The sequence below is a fragment of the Narcine bancroftii genome, chromosome 2 (assembly GCF_036971445.1).
Source record: "Narcine bancroftii isolate sNarBan1 chromosome 2, sNarBan1.hap1, whole genome shotgun sequence".
Classification (NCBI taxonomy): domain Eukaryota; kingdom Metazoa; phylum Chordata; class Chondrichthyes; order Torpediniformes; family Narcinidae; genus Narcine; species Narcine bancroftii.
In genome coordinates this window covers 153,026,878-153,045,656 of record NC_091470.1, presented here as the reverse complement: position 1 = coordinate 153,045,656, position 18,779 = coordinate 153,026,878, and the positions used below count along the sequence as shown (strand labels likewise).

Genomic DNA, 18,779 nt, shown 5'->3' with positions numbered 1-18,779 from the left:
AAAAAAACTAATCCAAGCACTGAAAACCAAGATTTCTTGAGCTAGAAAGAGAATAAATGGACACCAGATGAGGAAAAAATATGAATCCTCAAATATAAAAGTCCACAAGAACAACTTTTTGACTTTAACGATAAGACCTGACACCAGAGTAAATGACTGATGGAGACAATCTTCCAACAAACCAAAAGCTTGTCGATCAGCAAGGGAAGTTTAAGCCTGGATTTGCGAGAGAATTTTAGAGGGATCAAAAATGAGCAAGGCAATGATCTAAAGCAGGGGTGGCCGACCTTTGAATTTTTAGACATCGAACACAGTAACAGGGCTTATTTGACCAGTGCCACCCAATTAACCTACACCCCCAGTATGCACTCATGGGCCAAAATGGCCTGTTACCATGCTGTAAGTCTAAAATATTTGGGAGAAGGGTTTGAGGGAAGATGAGAGGGAAACTCACTGCTTTTAACAGTAGTGACGTAACCATGTACTTGGTTGCATATTTGAAGAGCCATAACCTGCAGGACCTAATGCTGGCAGGTTAGTTCTTTTTCAACCAGCAAAGGCAATGGGCCATGGCCTCCTCCAGAGTCTTCAATATTCTAGAATTCCAAATACTAAGGAAGCAGAGCCAGAAATTGGGAATGTAGAAACTCAAATGAGTGGACAATTCAGCATTGTCCTGGCTGATGTACTATTTCATTCTACCCTATACCAGCTTCCATTAATTTTTGAGCATCCAAAATATTTTGCAAGGATCTTAATTAAATGGAAGACTGTACCCCTTGGGGCAAGAGCTCCAAAGTTCCACAAACATTTTGTGAATTCTTTTCATTGGGTCTGGCTCTTTAGCCCATTATGCCTGTACTACAAAAATATTATTTCAATTCATTTGTTCCTTAACCAATACTACAAGCAGTTCCTTTTTAAATGTATATTCTATTCTTTCAAAAATAGCAAAGCCATGTGATAAAATTCAGAATTCTGTGCTCAAGATTTGAAAAATGCCAGGATTCAATTGTGTTGAGTGATCCGATGTTGAGAATCATTCATTCACAAATTCTTAATGTTTCTGAAAATTAGATTAAAATGAATTTAAGTAACCTTCAAAATTGTTTATTACAAAGTGCTAATAAAAGAAATGAACTTGCATTAATGAAAGAGATGCTTGAAAGGCATGAAAAGTGCAGGAAGGTTGGAGAAGGCTACTGGGCAATTAGAACCAAATCAGACAATTCCGTTGCCTACTACATGATGCTACCACCTGACACATCTTCTTCTCCTCCCTCCACGACCCTCTCATCCACTCCTCCCTTCCAACCAATCGCCCTCTTGGCACCTTCCTGTGACCATAGGTGGTGCTCCACCTGTGCCCTCATCAGCAAAAACAGTGTCTACAGACAAGTACTTTCCCTTAAATGCATTTTTGCCATGTGCTGGGAAGAACATTTCAATCATTTAATGTAATGATTATACGGAGGTTGGCCAGTAAAAGGGTTAAAATTTCACAATGAAGAACATTTGTCAGGAGTGGGAGTAGGTAGGAAAAGATGGAAGGAACAAAGGTAATAGGACAAGGCTATGATCACTTGGTCAATGACAGCAGTTAGACAAATTGAAAGCTATGAAAAAAAGACAAATTAAAGAAAGTAATGTAAATGTTCGTTGGAAGGCTTCAGATGGTCAGCTCAAGCTGTGCTAAAGGAGAGAAAAAACAAAGCCACTATCAAAGCTGAATAATGCAGCAGAAATAATCAGTTCCTTAAATTGTGATGTATCCATTGTAGTCCATACTGCAAACATCAAATGCAGTGTAGGAGATTGGAAGTGCATTACCAGGAAGGACTATATGGGTCCCTCAATGGTGGGAAGAGTTAAAAGGACAGGTACTTCATCTACTGCAGTTACATGGGAAGGTGGTGAAAGGTGAGTGGTTGGTAGGAACAGAAGAGTGGACCTGGGAATCTTGACAAAGGGATCAGATGCAAAATATTAACTGCCCATGGATTCTGTCTAACCTGTTGAGTTCCTCCAGCAATTCTCTATCTGCTCAGAGTCAGAGGGAATGGTATCTTCAAAATGCTAAAAGGGGAGAAGTCTGGTGGCAGAATTGTGAAGTTATCAGTAATTGCAAAGGGTGATTGCAATTGCAATGAGGTGGTAAGTTCAGGAGTATTCTCTCCTCATTCTGTCTAGGAATGAGTGAAAGCAAAGATAAAGTCAGGACTCTTGTCAATTATGGGAGACATACCAAGGTTCAGGAAGACAAAATGTCAGGAAGCACCTGTCTAGAATGTCTCATTATTTGAGCAATTATAATAGAGAAACAGAGAAATGGAATGGTCCTGACCGAAACCCAGGTCCCCCAGATTCCAAGAAGATCTTAGCAAGTGTTCAAAATGAAAGTATTCCAAAAGGCATCACAATTTGTGAAGGAAAACATCTCAGGTGCAATCTTAATATGTAACTTTGAATATTTAATCCAGAAGCTGCCAAAATAATTAATAAATTATCCTGAACACATTAACAATGATGGCCCTAAACAAAATCTGTAAATTCATATTTAGTGTCAGCAATTGGTTACAGCTGCGGGTTCCATAATTAGTCTGTGGTAAGAAAGCGAGCTGAGATATCCAAGATTCCTTGAAATGGTTACCCAGCTACTCCATGTGGATGGGAAAGGTTATTAATACAATAATAATTTGCATTTAAGTTATACCTAAAAAGGTCACAAGGCATTTCACTGAAGTATAACTCTTCATTGTTGAGGTCTTTACCAGTTTACCTATCTCGGCTGCACCATTTCATCAGATGCAAGGATCGACAATGAGATAGACAACAGACTCGCCAAGGCAAATAGCGCCTTTGGAAGACTACACAAAAGAGTCTGGAAAAACAACCAACTGAAAAACCTCACAAAGTGTATACAGAGCCGTTGTCATACCCACACTCCTGTTCGGATCCGAATCATGGGTCCTCTACCGGCATCACCTACGGCTCCTAGAACGCTTCCACCACCGTTGTCTCCGCTCCATCAACATTCATTGGAGCGACTTCATCCCTAACATCGAAGTACTCGAGCTGGCAGAGGCCGACAGCATCGAATCCACGCTGTTGAAGATCCAACTGCGCTGGGTGGGTCACGTCTCCAGAATGGAAGACCATCGCCTTCCCAAGATCGTGTTATATGGCGAGCTCTCCACTGGCCATCGTGTCAGAGGTGCACCAAAGAGGTACAAGGACTGCCTAAAGAAATCTCTTGGTGCCTGCCACATTGACCACCGCCAGTGGGCTGATATCGCCTCAAACCGTGCATCTTGGCGCCTTACAGTTCGGCAGGCAGGAACCTCCTTTGAAGAAGACCGCAGAGCCCACCTCACTGACAAAAAGGCAAAGGAGGAAAAACCCAACACCCAACCCCAACCAACAAATGTTCCCATGCAACCGTGTCTGCTTGTCCCGCATCGGACTTGTCAGCCACAAACGAGCCTGCAGCTGACATGGACATTTACCCTCTCCATAAATCTTCGTCCGCGAAGCCAAGCCAAAGAAGAAGTATAACTACACGAAGAGTCCAAATCACACCAGGTGTGGCAATCGAAATCTTGGCCAATGAACTTGGTTTTAATCAGCATCTTAAAGGAGAAGTAAGATGGGTATTCTGAAGTCGCGAGCTTGGTCAGAGGAAGGCAATAACAATGTGTAAACAAAACTTAAGGATGCACAAAATTCCAGAAACAAATTTTAAGGGTGTAATGCAAAAGCTATAAAAGACGACAGAGTGAACATGAGTGAAGATTAAAGGCATTCAAATCAAAAGAATTACAGAACAAGATTCCCAGTCTTAAAACATATCATGAAAATTCCAAATCTCAGAACAAACAAATCCAACAGGGAAAGAAAATGAACTATAATTTTGTGTACATATACATTAATACTAAACTGAGAACATTTTTAAAATTGAGAGATACAGCATAGTAACAGGCCCTACCAACTCACGAGCCCGTGGTGTCCAAATACACCAATTAACTTAAAAATCCTGCACATTTTTGGAGGGTGGAAGGAATCCTGAGCACCTGGAGGAAACTGAGGCAGACATGGAGAATGTACAAGCTTCTTACAGAGTTGGATTTGAACCCGGGTTGCTGGTGATGACAGAGCATTGCGTTAACCACTACACTAAGCGCGCCGCCCATGCATTGTAGGTCTTCTGAGTAAAAACAACCCAAACTGGAACAATTTTCCTTTTAACCAATTTTATTGAATATAATTTGTACAAAAGTCCAGACCAGGGTTGGCTTAATCTTCATCTTCCTCTTCCTCCTCATCCTGGTTAATCTGGAAGTAACGGAGCTCATAGCTCTCTTTACTATTTGCAACTACGCGAAGCCAGTCTCGCAAGTTATTCTTTTTGAGATACTTCTTGGTGAGGTATTTCAGGTACCTACAGAAATAGAACAGTTTAATAATTTAAAAGTTTAATAAACAGTTTCTTCAATCTCCCCTATTCAACATCCCACCAAACATTTCACTCAGTCTAAAAATCCAAGCACTCACACGTGCATGTACACACTCAAGTCCAGAGAATGATAATTAAGACAGCAAGGGGAAAGTGATCACAATTCAGTGACATTCAATATAGTTATATGATAAATAACTTTTTTTTTTAAAATTAACCTAGGGCATCATTTAATGAAGTAACAAATTATTACGTGGAATACAAAATCAAGGAAGAGGCATTCATGAAATAGGAGTGTCTCCTAAATCTAGAAACACCACAATCATTTTAGTTGCCAATGGAGAAGGATAAAGCCAAAGAAGATTCCATCATATGCTGAGAGGCCTAAAGTGCAAGAAACCATACAAAACTGAAAGGATAAAGGAAATTCTGATGGCAAAGATTTCATGGAAAATAGAAAGGTTAAGGAAAATTCCAAGATGACATTCTTTATAAAGAGCAAAAGCACAGATGTACGAGTATTACCTAAAGATAAGAATATCTGGATAAAGATGGAAAAACTGGATGTGGGTCTCCTTTCACAGGAAAGGGTGACAACACCAATGTCATAGATGAAGAACTGTGAAATATGAGGAAATACTGAAAAGTAAATTCATTCTAAGCTGGGTGAAATTTATCCCATCTATTAACGAGCTCAACATCTGATTTTTCTAATCTTGTCTGGCTGAAAGTATGCAAACTGGAAAACAGCCAACATGGTGTAAGGAGAAAAAACATGCCCATTTCTAGTTACTTAGTTGTAAAACAATAACATTTGGAGAGTGTTTAAAATTATTTAAAAAGGAGTCTGCAAACGTTTTAATATTAAATTAAAATAATTCAACTCAGCAAGGGCAGGACATGATGTAATTTAGTTCTAAAAGTAGCTCAATCAAAATATGAAGACTAATGGTCAAAAGGTGTTATAGTGGCTTTCCCCATGTCTGTTACCCCTTTTACAGACATCCCACTAAAATGGCATGTCAATGACCCATATTTAAAGTCAGGTCAAATTGAGTGCTCACACTGAACCAAGCAGGTTCAGTGCAACCTTTTACAGAACAACCCAGCATCCCAGGTCAAAAGGAGCCAGGAGGTACAGCATCCCAGGAAGGCAGGTAAGCCTTTTACATTGGAGCTGATATGAAATGCATAGTCTCTGATACTATCTACCTTGGCGGGATACAAAATGACCCCCCCCCCCCATCTTGTGTTCGTCATGTTCACAGTAAAAAGGTGATTAATTATTGTCTTTGAAGGGCAGTGTAAAAGGGCCTTGAGCTAGTTTTGCTGCTTATCAGAATATACATTAACTGTAGGAACCATGGTTAAGAAATGTGCATACAATGCAGAATAGCTATGTCGTCTGTATTGTAGAATAAAAGGTGTAGATGGCAGGATATTGACAGATGGGTTTCTAAGATTTGAAAACTACAGTAAACTCCCCATTGTCTGGCACTCAATCAACTGGAAGTTCACAACCAGTAAAAAAGCGAGTAAATAAATAAATTTTGTTGAGAATAAATAACATATTTAATAAAAGTTTAAATTTGCAATAGTGAACATTCTCCAAAGCAACACACAACCCCTTGGGAGTAAGCACTCAGCCAGTGGAGCGTTCCGGTTGTTCCCAGCCCGCGTCAACTGTATGAATAAAGTTTCAATAAAGCTGTGTTAGAATGGCAGAGCCCAGGATGAAGAGCAGGCCGGTGCCGCTCAGTCCTGGGGCGACTCTCCCAAAGTATCTCCCTATCTTTGCCTGATAAGTCTTTATTATTTTATTATTAAGTATATTAGTAAGGCTTTATATTAACTTGGGGGAGGGGTGGGGTTTAATTATGACGGTGGCACAGTTAGTGTAGAAGGTACTGCAACACTGTTACAGCACTCGCTAATGGAGTTTGAACTTAAAGGTAGGTGTGTCGAGGGGGGTTAATTATGATGGCAGTACGGTTAATGTAGTGGCTCATGGAACTCCGTCACAGCCTCAGCAATCGAGGTTCGAATTTAAATTGAGAGTTATGAGAATTAACCTATTAAAGTGATCTTTGCGTAATTAAGGACAATACTTTTTTTAAATTACTTTACATTTTTACAGTATCTTTAGTCTTTTAAACAGTGCATTCTTAATGCAAGTGTATTAGCATTGGAAAAGTGAGTCTCAGTCATCCGGAAAATTCACATATCTGACATCCATGATTCCCCAGAGGTGCTGGATAATAGGGATTCTACTGTATTCTCCTAAGGATGGCCAGCTATACATTTTTTAAAAAATTCTCATCAGAAAAATTATCCAGCTAATATTACATGGCATTTGTAGCTGGGATAGGTTACTAAACTAGAAGTCCTGGTCAATGTTAGCTCCACACATGCCTCCTCATGCTGCATTCTCTTCAGTACAATCACATCTTTCCTAAACTGTGGCAATCAACAAAGTACATTATTCTAGGTGCAATCTAATCAATGCTTTAAGTTGCAACATAATGTCCGAACTTGTATTCAATACCCCAATCGAGTATACTAGATTTTTTTTACTATCCTATCAACCTGAGTTGTCTCTTCAGAGCTATTCAATCCTAGTGTCCTATCGTTTACTCTATTTATGCAACCTGTTTTCAACTTCCCAAAATGCATTACCTCACACTTGGAATTAAATTCCTTCTGCTAATGCACTGCCCAACTTTCCTTCTGAGCTGCAACTTTTTCTGCAGCTGTATCCAACCTTTCTATCCAGAACATGAATTTTCATGTCATCCATAATTTTACAACTCATCTCCCAGCTGTTAGGAGGTGCTGGGACACACTGATAATATACTAACTACCTGGATGATCCTAACATCAATCCCAAGGCACACCACTAGTCATTGATTTCTATTCAGAGAAGCATCCTTCCGCCACTACCCTCTGCCTCTCATTACCAAACCTATTTGGATTTAATTACCCATCAGCTCTCCAGGTTAGTTTCTCCTAAATTACATTTAATGATTCACTTTTATACAATTCTTCCTAAACCTAGTTTGTTCAAAAACTAAACAAGCTTCCATGATTCCAAATATGTCCAATAAGACAATACTACCACATCCTGTTTTTTTCTTCACCTGAGATCCAGAGAAAAATAATTTACTACTATATTCTCATTCTAAAAATTCCATGTATTCTTTGCAAATAACAATTTTGTTTCCAATTCTGAATTATTCTATCCCACCATTATTCTCTTTTTTAAACATTTTATTTTGAATTTCATACTCAAACAATACAATCTTTAACATTCATGTATCATTTATCCCCCCCGTTCTCACCACCCCAACCTCGTACAACTTCCCAACATTATTCTTGTGAAACGCCACATCCCACCAGTTTTAACCTGCAGTTGTTATCTGACCTAAAATTTATTTGAAACATTGAGCTAATTAAGAGATGACCGTTGAAAAGGACTATCTTCCTTTAAGATAACACAGTTGTTTCCCTCGCCTTCAGACTCACCTCTTTGAGAATGGGATCTCAGAGGTAACAGTGATCTTACTCTTGTTTCTCTCAATGGTTACCACACTGCCCAAGTTTCCAGCTTTACCATTCACTTTAATGCGTTCCTGCAGGAACTGTTCCTGTAAAAGGAAAAAAATGGCAAGTTATAATTTTCTCCCATACAGGCACCCCAGAGAATATTATGTACAGATCAAGTCTGATTATCCAAAATGATCGAGACTGCACCTATTTTTTTTTGGATAAGTGGTCATTTTTTAAAAAACAGGCCAGTAGCAACAGTAAATCACTTGTAACAGTGTTTGAACAACAAACAACAAGGGAAGGCTTTTTAGGCATGTGGTAATGTTTAATTCACACCTAAAAGCAACCTAAACAAAATACTGCAAGATAAATCACCAACCACTTGAAATTCTACACACATCTACAGACCTCTTTGCCATCGCAAAACTCTTGAGTGGTTCGTCAAAATCAAAATGGCGACTCAGATATGCACATCAGCATGCTGGATTTAATTTTTTTTCCATGTTGTGAAGTGAGTTTGGCACTGAAAAAATATCAAATAAGGATTTTTCATTTCCAAAATCCTTGTTTATCTGATAATTTTTGGAGACAATGATTTTTGGATAAATGAGAATTTTTTTGAATATTTTATATATGATTTTAAAACTTAAGCACAAACAGTTTCTATATTCCCATTTAATTAGAGCCATGTACAAAATCAACCGCTGAGTTAAAGTCATTACCCCCCCCACCAACCCTCCACAGCTTGCATACAGGACATCTCTTCTTTGGCTTGGCTTCGCGGACGAAGATTTATGGAGGGGGTAAATGTCCACGTCAGCTGCAGGCTCGTTTGTGGCTGACAAGTCCGATGCGGGACAGGCAGACACGATTGCAGGGGAAAATTGGTTGGTTGGGGTTGGGTGTTGGGTTTTTCCTCCTTTGCCTTTTGTCAGTGAGGTGGGCTCTGCGGTCTTCTTCAAAGGAGGTTGCTGCCTGCCGAACTGTGAGGCATCAAGATGCACGGTTTGAGGCGATATCAGCCCACTGGCGGTGGTCAATGTGGCAGGCACCAAGAGATTTCTTTAGGCAGTCCTTGTACCTTTTCTTTGGTGCACCTCTGTCACGGTGGCCAGTGGAGAGCTCGCCATATAACACGATCTTGGGAAGGCGATGGTCCTCCATTCTGGAGACGTGACCCACCCAGCGCAGCTGGATCTTCAGCAGCGTGGACTCGATGCTGTCGACCTCTGCCATCTTGAGAATTTCGACGTTAGGGATGAAAGCGCTCCAATGAATGTTGAGGATGGAGCGGAGACAACGGTGGTGGAAGCGTTCTAGGAGCCGTAGGTGATGCCGGTAGAGGACCCATGATTCGGAGCCGAACAGGAGTGTGGGTATGACAACGGCTCTGTATACGCTAATCTTTGTGAGGTTTTTCAGTTGGTTGTTTTTCCAGACTCTTTTGTGTAGTCTTCCAAAGGCGCTATTTGCCTTGGCGAGTCTGTTGTCTATCTCGTTGTCGATCCTGCTGGTGCAGCCGAGATAGGTAAACTGGTTGACCGTTTTGTGTGCCCGATGGAGATGTGGGGGGGCTGGTAGTCATGGTGGGGAGCTGGCTGATGGAGGACCTCCTTTTTCTTCAGGCTGACTTCCAGGCCAAACATTTTGGCAGTTTCCGCAAAACAGGACGTCAAGCGCTGAAGAGCTGGCTCTGAATGGGCAACTAAAGTGGCATCGTCTGCAAAGAGTAGTTCACGGACAAGTTTTTCTTGTGTCTTGGTGTGAGCTTGCAGGCGCCTCAGATTGAAGAGACTGCCATCCGTGCGGTACCGGATGTAAACAGCGTCTTCATTGTTGAGGTCTTTCATGGCTTGGTTCAGCAAAGGAATTGTCCCTGCCCCTTATTCCTTTCAAATAGCTTTTTAGCACCCAGGCTCTTTCTATACATACTATTTTTTATTGGTTCAGCACCCTCATTCATCCGATAGTTTTGGAAGGCAAATTATTTTCAAAAGAATGAGGATTTTTGATTGTTTCCGAAATCCTCATTTATCCAAAATTTTTGGGGAAGCCTCCCAAAAAGATTTCAAATACGAGTTATACTCTATTTACTAATACCAAAATTCAGCAAACGGGGAATAGTCTTTTCTGGTGTATTACCAATCTATATAAAGGTTGTAGATTAACTGCCAGAGTTCCCATTCTTGACAGAACCCCCATGACATTACTGTGAAGCCAGTCAGTATGAACTAAAAATCCAAAGGTGACTCCTGCCTCAAGGTGGTTGATTTATCCAGCAAGCACTGTCACAACATGAACAATGGGAAAGGTGCAATGCCCATACACTCAAAAATAATATGCAACTTCAGCACACAATAATTAAACATTTTCTATATTAACATATTGGTGGCGTGGTTGGCAACACCTTGACAGCGCCAGCAATTGGGACTGGACTTGTATTCGAATCCTGCGCTGTCTGGAAACAATGAAAAATCCTCATCTGATTTTTTTTGGTGCCCACCCAGTACGATTATGTGCGAATCTGAGTCGCCATTTTAATTTCGACGAAGCACTTGAGGGTTTTGCGATGATAAAGAAGTCTGCAGATAGCACCGTGATTGTGTGTAGAATTTCAAGTGTTTGGTGGTTAGTGATTTTATTTTTAGGTGTGAATTAAACATTATTTCGTGCTTTAAAAGCCTCCCCTTGTTGTTTAAACACTGTTATAAGTGATTTGCTGTTGCTACTGGGCAGTTTTTAAAAAAATGACCAGTTATCCAAAAAACCCTGACCATTTCAGATAATCAGAGTTATAACTGTACTTGGGAAAGTTATATTAAACATGTTCCTGTGTTTATATGAATGGACAGTGCAACTCTCCCCCTCGATAGAGGGCAGACAATCACAGGAAGGCATTGAGTACAGCAGCCATTCTCACTGGGGGTCCTACAACCCCTCCTGGGAGCCACAGCACATTTAAATAAAAATCTCGTTTCCTTTTACCTCACGTAGCATAAATTTTTTTTTTTGTTTTTTAGGTAGGAGAGAAGTACAGAAGAAACCAAAATGACTATTTTGAAGGGAACGGGAAACGTAAACTTTGACCAGAGTCCTAAGGGGTCATAGCCAAAAAAAGTTGAGAATGGATGGTCTACAAAAATCCAAAGTCATGGATTTGTTTACTTCTGTGAAATACCTCAACAATGAAGACATTTTGCAACAACAATTATTAATGGAGCATTTCACTTAAATTTGAAACAAGTTATTCCACTCAAATTCAGATTGCAAGTGCAGAAAGCTGAATTAATCCAAGACACTTTATTGAAACTTTATTAAAAGTGGTGGAAAAAATACAGGTGTAGTAGGCCAAATAGTATCTTCAATCATCTCAGCTGATCACAAAAATTATAGTTTACCTTCAAAAATTAATTCCACTTTCCCATCTTGAAGAATGTCATAAGACACTACACTGCATCTGGATGTGGTTCACTGTAGGCTCTTAATGTGCTTCAGGTAAAGACATCTGCAGAGAATATCAGCCTATATTAGGTGCCCTTGCCTGTTCCCAATGAGGAATCTGCAGGAACAAATGCCTATCTTCTATTTTAATTTTTTTTTAAATCAGCAAAGTTGCCTATATAAAGGATAAATACACAGATTTAAGTGATAATTTCCGCTGTTCAAAACCTTATTGTGTTTGGTCAACTCCAATGATTTTGTTTCAGCCAGCTTACTGACGCTGTACTTTAAAAAATATCACTCATATCCTTCATCACAGCTAACACCAATCTTTAGAATCTATCTTCTATAAATTTGGCATGAAAATATTTGAAAAAAGATCTGTGTTTTAGTGTCAGAAAAACAACATTTTGGTTAAAAACTAAATCCAAAAAGCATTCAATTCCATAATAGTCAATTTATTTCTCCTGGACACATTTGCTGGATAAATGCTTCAATGATATGATCGATACTACAGCTTCCTGATGCAAATGAAGAATACCAGCAGTCAGACAAACCTCAATAGACATGGTATGAAGGCACAATAGGTAGACAACTAGACATTCTAAAAAGGCTCAGTCAGTAGTCCAGAAGCCACCTCTCTCTGGTCCCTCCTCAATTACCCAACAGAATGTGGAGTACTTGATGAGTTTCCCCAAAAACGTTGTTTCCATTAGAGCATGATCCTAAACTTCACAGGACTATGGCAGGAAACACTGATACAAACTACCCTGTAAGTTTTCACTGCTTATAATCCCCATCATGAGCTGTAATCATCTAATAACTTTTAAGACTCTGATATTAAAAGGCATTTAAACTTGCCACAAAAAAACAAAATTAAACTAGAAATAAATAAAAAGCATCGAGAAATACAAATAATTCAAAACACTAAAATGAATCAAAATTGCCCTCTTAATTTGCCACTCCACAATCTGCATTGGAATCAGAGGTTATGAATCTTGCCACTGACAGAATCCAAATTGCAGTTCAATCTCAAAGAATGGGATCCACTGATGGGCTCCTTATCTGCATTTTGTATGTTATTAAGACCGGGACTTCCTTATTTGACAGTGCACGCACAGAACGCCTGGTTTTGTTTCAATTTAAACTCATGGCTGCAAGGGAAGGTTCTCAAAACCAAAGTTACATCAGATCGGAACAAATAATACAACTAGACCTTCTAGCTTGCTCACATTCAATCAGTTTAAGATTTGGATACAAGCTTCTGATCTTGCAGTGACAACTCAAATAATCAAATAAAAATCAACCATTTTCCCATTCAGTATAATTACCATGCAACATGACACAGGATTGTACAAGGCCCTATCCACTTTCTTATCTTACATAAATTCTCATCAATAATGTTGTTCTGCACCAAGCATTTAATTGACTGCATTGCATTCAATGCTTTAGTGAATCCCACATGCCAATAAAATCAAGCATCCTATCCAACTGCTCAACCTGCTAAACTCCCCCAGTAATTTGAAGTCTACTGAGATGTTTAATGCCATTGCAGCAGGTTCAAAGTTACATATTGGTTCACCGGGTGAGACTGGCATTTCTTCTCTCTGGGGGATATTGATGGTTTTCATGATCATCCAATAGTTTGTAAATCATATTCATTTCGCATTTTTATAAATATTAAATCCAGATTATTAAACTGCATCTAACTTCCACTGTGGCCAATTCAGTTTGACTTGGGATAGTAGTCCAAGCACCATGGGTATTATCATGGAAATAAACCTAGATCCATAGAACATGACAGCACAGAAACAGACTCTTCTAGTCTGTGTCAAACTATTTTTCTGTCTAGTCCCACTGACCTACACCTAGTCCATAGTCCTCCATACCCCTCCCATCCATGAACCTGTGCAAATTCTTAAATGTTAAAAATGAGCCCACATTCACCACGCAACTTGTTCCACACCCCCACCACTCTCTGTGTGAAGTTCCCCCAAATGTTCCCCACAAAATGGGCAGCACAGATGGCATAGCAGTTAGTGCAACGCCTTTACAGTGCCAGCAATTAGAACCAGGGTTCAAATCCTGCGTTGTCTATAAGGAGTTTGTTCGCTCTGCATGGGTTTCCCCCCCACTGTTCGAAATGTACAGGGGGCGTAGGTTAATTGGGTGAAAAATAGGGCAACATGGACTTGTGGGCTGAAGTGGCCTGTTACCATGCTGTACGTCTAAAATTGGATCATAATCTCACCATTACAAGAGATGTTGGTAACCATGGAGATAACCTCTTGTAATTTCAAGAATTACATTCACTTATATTTGCTCAGGAAAATAGTTTTAATTTAAATTTTATAAACTATGCCTATTAAAAAGATGAAACTGTCTATATCCCTGAAATAACTGCAAAACTTATTCTTCATGACATTGCTTCATTTGAATTACTAAATTTAAAATCAACTTTTAGTACCAAGATAAAAGATCTACAAATTAATGGAATGTGTACTTAAACTTGGGCACTTGAGAGGAAGCACAGGGAAGTGGGAAAAATGAGGTTGATGGAAATGAGCACCCATCTCAACTCAATTTGAGTTAAATGGCCTCATGTCTACAAACATGAGAAATAAAATTCAATTTGTCAATTCAAGGTATACATTTACACGGGCAGAATTCTGAAAATTAATGCACAATGTGGATACTCTGCAACCATTTGGGCTGCAAAGAAAATCTATTTAATATTACATGTTTCAATTTCAAATTTTGATTACCCTTAAATAACCCATTAACAAAAGTAGGAAGTGGTTTTCATTTTCATGCACAAAATTAAACAAAGTACTGCAAACTTAAAAGTGATTGGCAGACCAAAAAGTACAATTTGTCAAGAAATCATTCTGTATTTGTCAATCTAGTCCAACTAGCTGAACTTATTTTTAACATATAGCTCAGTGAAAAAGTTTTTTAAAAAGTCATTTGGCAGGGTAACAGCCATTTTGGCCCATGAGTCCATGCAGCTGAATTTACACCCAGTTTACCTACATCCCCTAGTATGTTTCGAACTTGTGCTACTATAATGAACAACTAAAGTTACAGAACAATTAGCTGAATAAAAATGCATGTTAAAGTCTTGAACTCAGAACTTTTGATTCACAGGAAACAAGTAACTAAGCCACAATTGGCATCTCAAGGCCACCTCCAAATGACATCTTCCACAACATACCATCAGCACAGTATTGGTGTGTCATGTAGCATTAAAACAAAGCCTTATCTGTGGTCCACACTGCATTAAATTTCCATCCGACTTAAAAAAGTCTATGTAAACTTACAAAATTGGAAGCATCCATGATTCCATCTTCCACTGGATGTGTACAATCCAATGTGAACTTCAGCACCTGCTTCTTCTTTTTGCCTCTCGTTGGAAGCTTCTTCTGCAAAACAAGTCAAACAGAAAATTAAATTCAGATCAAAGTTTGGAATGTTTTGAATTAGGTCCTACTTTTGATTGGGAGAATAATGCTTTTATAGAGCTAATTGTGATCTTCCATCCAGGTTCTTGATGACAAGATTGAATTGAGAAGATTCTGCATTGAACCCAACAGCAGGCAAGTCAAATCAGCATTCTATAATCCAGATGGATACAATTTACAGCAGTAAATTCACAGGATATGACCATTACTAACCATGCCAATATTATAGTTGATTCCAAATTTTCTTGAAATGACCATAACAATTTGACATGTTAATCTCTTCAGAAATATTCCCTTTGTTCCACCTATTCCTCCCTGACTTTCTCTGCTAGTGAAAACTTGTTTTCTTTCTTTCCAAGTTCTTAAAGTGTTAACCATTCCGGTTTCCAGCATAAATTGATTTTGAACATTGTTGTTTCTGGAAACAAACATAGGCACAGGACAATCATTATGGATTTTATTCCTTGAAGGATGCAAACGAAGCAAATGTGTTCAATAATCCAGTGGTTTCATGGTTACAATGAATGAAATTCAATTTAAGAACATTTTCCAGTTGCCCTGGAGTTCAAAACTCTGTTCTTAAATTGATGTTCCACAACAAAACAGAACTACAACATTTAAAAGATATGGATCCCAACCCAAAATGTTGTCTATTTCTCTCCCTTTGCCACTGTGTTCCTCTGCCTGCCCCTTCCCCCACCATTTTGTTCGGGCACCTGCCTACGTTTTGCCTGGCTTGCTGAAGGCCTGAAGCCCAAAATGTTGGTTCTGTATCTTTGTTTGACCGGCTGAGTTTCTCCAGCATTCTGTCTTTACTGTGCCTGATCCAGAGACCCTCTAGTTTCTCAAGATGGACGTAAGTTCTTGTGTTTCTCTGACATATAGTGTGAAATCTAAACGACAAAGGGAATACTGGCCTCCATAGGTTTTAAAAATATTTCATTTTTGTTAACTCTTTTAAACGTAATGAAAACCTTGCCAAACACGTGCGACGCTCAGGAATGAGCACCAGCCCAACAGCTCCACCCAAAAATTGAAATTAACCAACTCTACCAGAAATAAGGTCAGGGTTAAACACCAGACCAACAAATGCAACGCCCGGGTCTGGTCTTCACGTTAGAACCCCCTCCCGATGCCGTGGCCTAGTGCTCAGGCCTACTCCCACCGGCCTCCCCACGATCCGGAGAACAAGTCGGTCCAGAGACCACGACAAAAGGAACACAAGAGCCCACAGTTTCGGAAGAGCGGCCAAAACCACGCGGTTTCCCCGCCACATCCACAGTCGCAACCTTCGACGCAACAGCGGACTCACCGCAGGAGCCATGTTCAGAGAAGATGGCGGCGTAAGAGAGAGAAGGAAAGAGGAGGGAGCGCACGCATGCGTACCAACCCACCGAGCCCGGCTCCCGCTGGATGCCCTGGCTGCAGAGGTAAGGCGCTTGCGCGAGAAGGAGCAATCGCAAGACAGCATTAAGGCGCATGCGTATCGCTGTGACGGAAAGCACTAATCGCAGAGCAGGGCGCAGGAACGAGTTGACCAAATGCAAGCATGCGCATTGAAGCCTGAAAGCGCTAATCATGGATCAAGGAAACGTTGAACCCCACATGGATTACTGTTATTAATAATAGGTAGTCCCCATTCTGCTTACAAAAACAGCCATCCATGTGGGCCTAAATGTTTCCTTCATCCATTATAGAGGCAGCACTTAAAGAAAGATTCAAGATTCCTTTATTATCATGTAATAAAAAGTTTAATGTCATACTAAATTGCCTTTAGTCTGCTGTAAGGTTTGCCATCAGCAGAAATTGTCTGAAACGCCTCTTACAGTCAGAGAAAGAAAAGCAAATGAGTTGTGTCCCGTCCCCCCAAGATTCACTGAGAGTCTGTGGATTTGCCTCTAGCACATCCGTCGCCTCCGCAGCCACTGAGTCCAGTCCAAGTAGTATGGCCGTTCCAAAAAAGAGGACATGGTCATAGGTTACCATATTTACACAGTGTGTTTGCATTTGCTACTTTTGAAATTGTTAACCCGAGTTCCAGATTCGAACCTCTGATACCATCAGGAAGCATTCAGTGCCCTCGGTTCTAATACCTGCTATCCTTCAGCCAAACTTGAACAGCCCACAGCCTGCATGGGTTCACCTCAAATCTCCAATGTGTTCCTCAGCTGCAGTGCCCGTCACTTGTCCGCCACGTGGGTGGTCTCTCTCTCTCTCTCTCTCTCTCTCTCTCACACACACACCTACCTATATAATCATGTAATACAGCATAGGAAACCATTCTCCAAAAATGTCTGCAAGACATTCCTAGTCCCCAACCCCTTAACCTACCTGAAATAACTATACTAGTTCTTTGTAAAAGTTAACTTTGGATATTCTTTTACCGTACTAAAACAATCCAGAAGTTATGGATAAACCAAGAGATGCACCAATTGATGAAGACCAGATCGGTGGCATTCAGATCAAGTGATTTAGAAATGGAAATAGAAAAAGGTACAATGTCCAGAAGGCCTTTGCTAATGCAAATTTTGCATCAAGCCCTCATATGGATGTTTGGCATCTGCAGCAGGGCTCATGTTATACATGCAATAGTTGGAGTGCAGCAAATATTCACAAGCAACACTTCAGTTGTGTATCTGCAGGGCTGATCTACTGCATATGGTATTTCCTTTGTAGCCTTCTCTCCATCGGAGAGATTGGGAGCACACTAGGAGATCACTTTGCTGAGTACCTTCACTCTGTCGCATTAGTGGCAAGGATCTTCCTGTGGCCAACCATTTCAATTCTGTGTCCCACTCCCATACTCATGTCCGTAGCCTCGTATATTATCCCACCAAGACTACTCATAAATTGGAGACATTTCTTTTTGCCAGCTGTAAAGCAGACAGATTCGCCACCGAATGTAAGCACCTCTTACAGTCAGAGAGAGAAGCAAGAGTCCCCCAGAGTCACTGAGTGTCCATAGATTCACTTCCAGAACTTCTGCAGCCCCCGGCAGCCACACGGAGTCCAGTCCAAACCATTGGTGACCCGAGCTCCAGATCCAAACCTCCGACACAGTCAGGATTCCTTTAGAGCCCTCGGCACCTCCTTGCATCTCACTTCTGATACCTGGTACCCCTCCAGCCAGTTCGAATCAGTCTCCAGCAGTTTGCAGCCCAGCACAAGTCTCCCAACAGCAGTCTCCAGCAGCCCACAGCTTCCGTAGGTTCCTCATCTTCAGTCTCCAGCAGCCCACCTCATGCACTGGTCCCTCAGCTACAGAATCCCCTCACTGGTCCACCACCGTGGTCATCGTCCCCATGGGTCATCCCCTCCGCTTCTCCCTCTCAGACAGTGGGTGGTCTTGCCATCCTCCGGTGCCCTGCTCCAATTCTTTGCTTTCCCAAAGTCTGCAGCCCCTCGTGGTTGCTGCCAATTAATAGGTGCTGCCATCTTGGGCAAAGCCCCGTGGTCGCAAGATTTCAAATAAAAACTCCTGTGGGTCCCTCAACCGGACATTCAAAGCCTGTGCGAGTTGATGGCAGTTAATTAGGCAGCTGGACCCTGTGGGAGCAATGCATCTCTGCTCCCTTGCTCCCCACAGGTTTGCCAGCACTGCCATTACAGTGGCTCTGACAGCGCTGCTATCTAGCACTGTGTCGCAGTATCATCACTAGGAAAAGGAAAGATAGGAAGCAATTGAAATGAACAACAAACAAAACTGCAGTGTGTTAGGAAAGTAATCATGTTTTGGTGTTCTCCTCAGAGGCAGAAAAACTGGAATGTTTCAAATTAAACTTTATTAGCCCCTTTTCACACGGCCAAATAAAGTGGGTTGAACTGGGCAATTTAGAGGGTCTGTTGTGGGTAATCTGGCAGTGTGAAAGGTCCCAACC

At 40.7% G+C, this 18,779-nt stretch overlaps 1 protein-coding gene across 2 annotated transcripts; it reads right to left on the bottom strand.

The window, feature by feature from the left end:
- Positions 1-4,233: 4,233 nt before the first annotated feature.
- Positions 4,234-16,323, bottom strand: rpl22 (ribosomal protein L22). Of its 2 annotated transcripts, none has more exons than XM_069918613.1 (4): positions 16,214-16,323; positions 14,761-14,862; positions 7,976-8,097; positions 4,234-4,438 (listed from the first exon to the last, which is right to left on the bottom strand). In XM_069918613.1, exons 1-4 carry the CDS (start codon positions 16,223-16,225, stop codon positions 4,294-4,296), a joined length of 381 nt encoding a protein of 126 aa, XP_069774714.1. In that variant the 5' UTR covers positions 16,226-16,323; the 3' UTR covers positions 4,234-4,293. The 2 variants fall into 2 exon arrangements, with proteins under 2 accessions (XP_069774714.1, XP_069774713.1); XM_069918612.1 differs by lacking the exon at positions 16,214-16,323 and adding an exon at positions 15,115-15,250.
- Between the last annotated feature and the right edge of the window lie 2,456 nt (positions 16,324-18,779).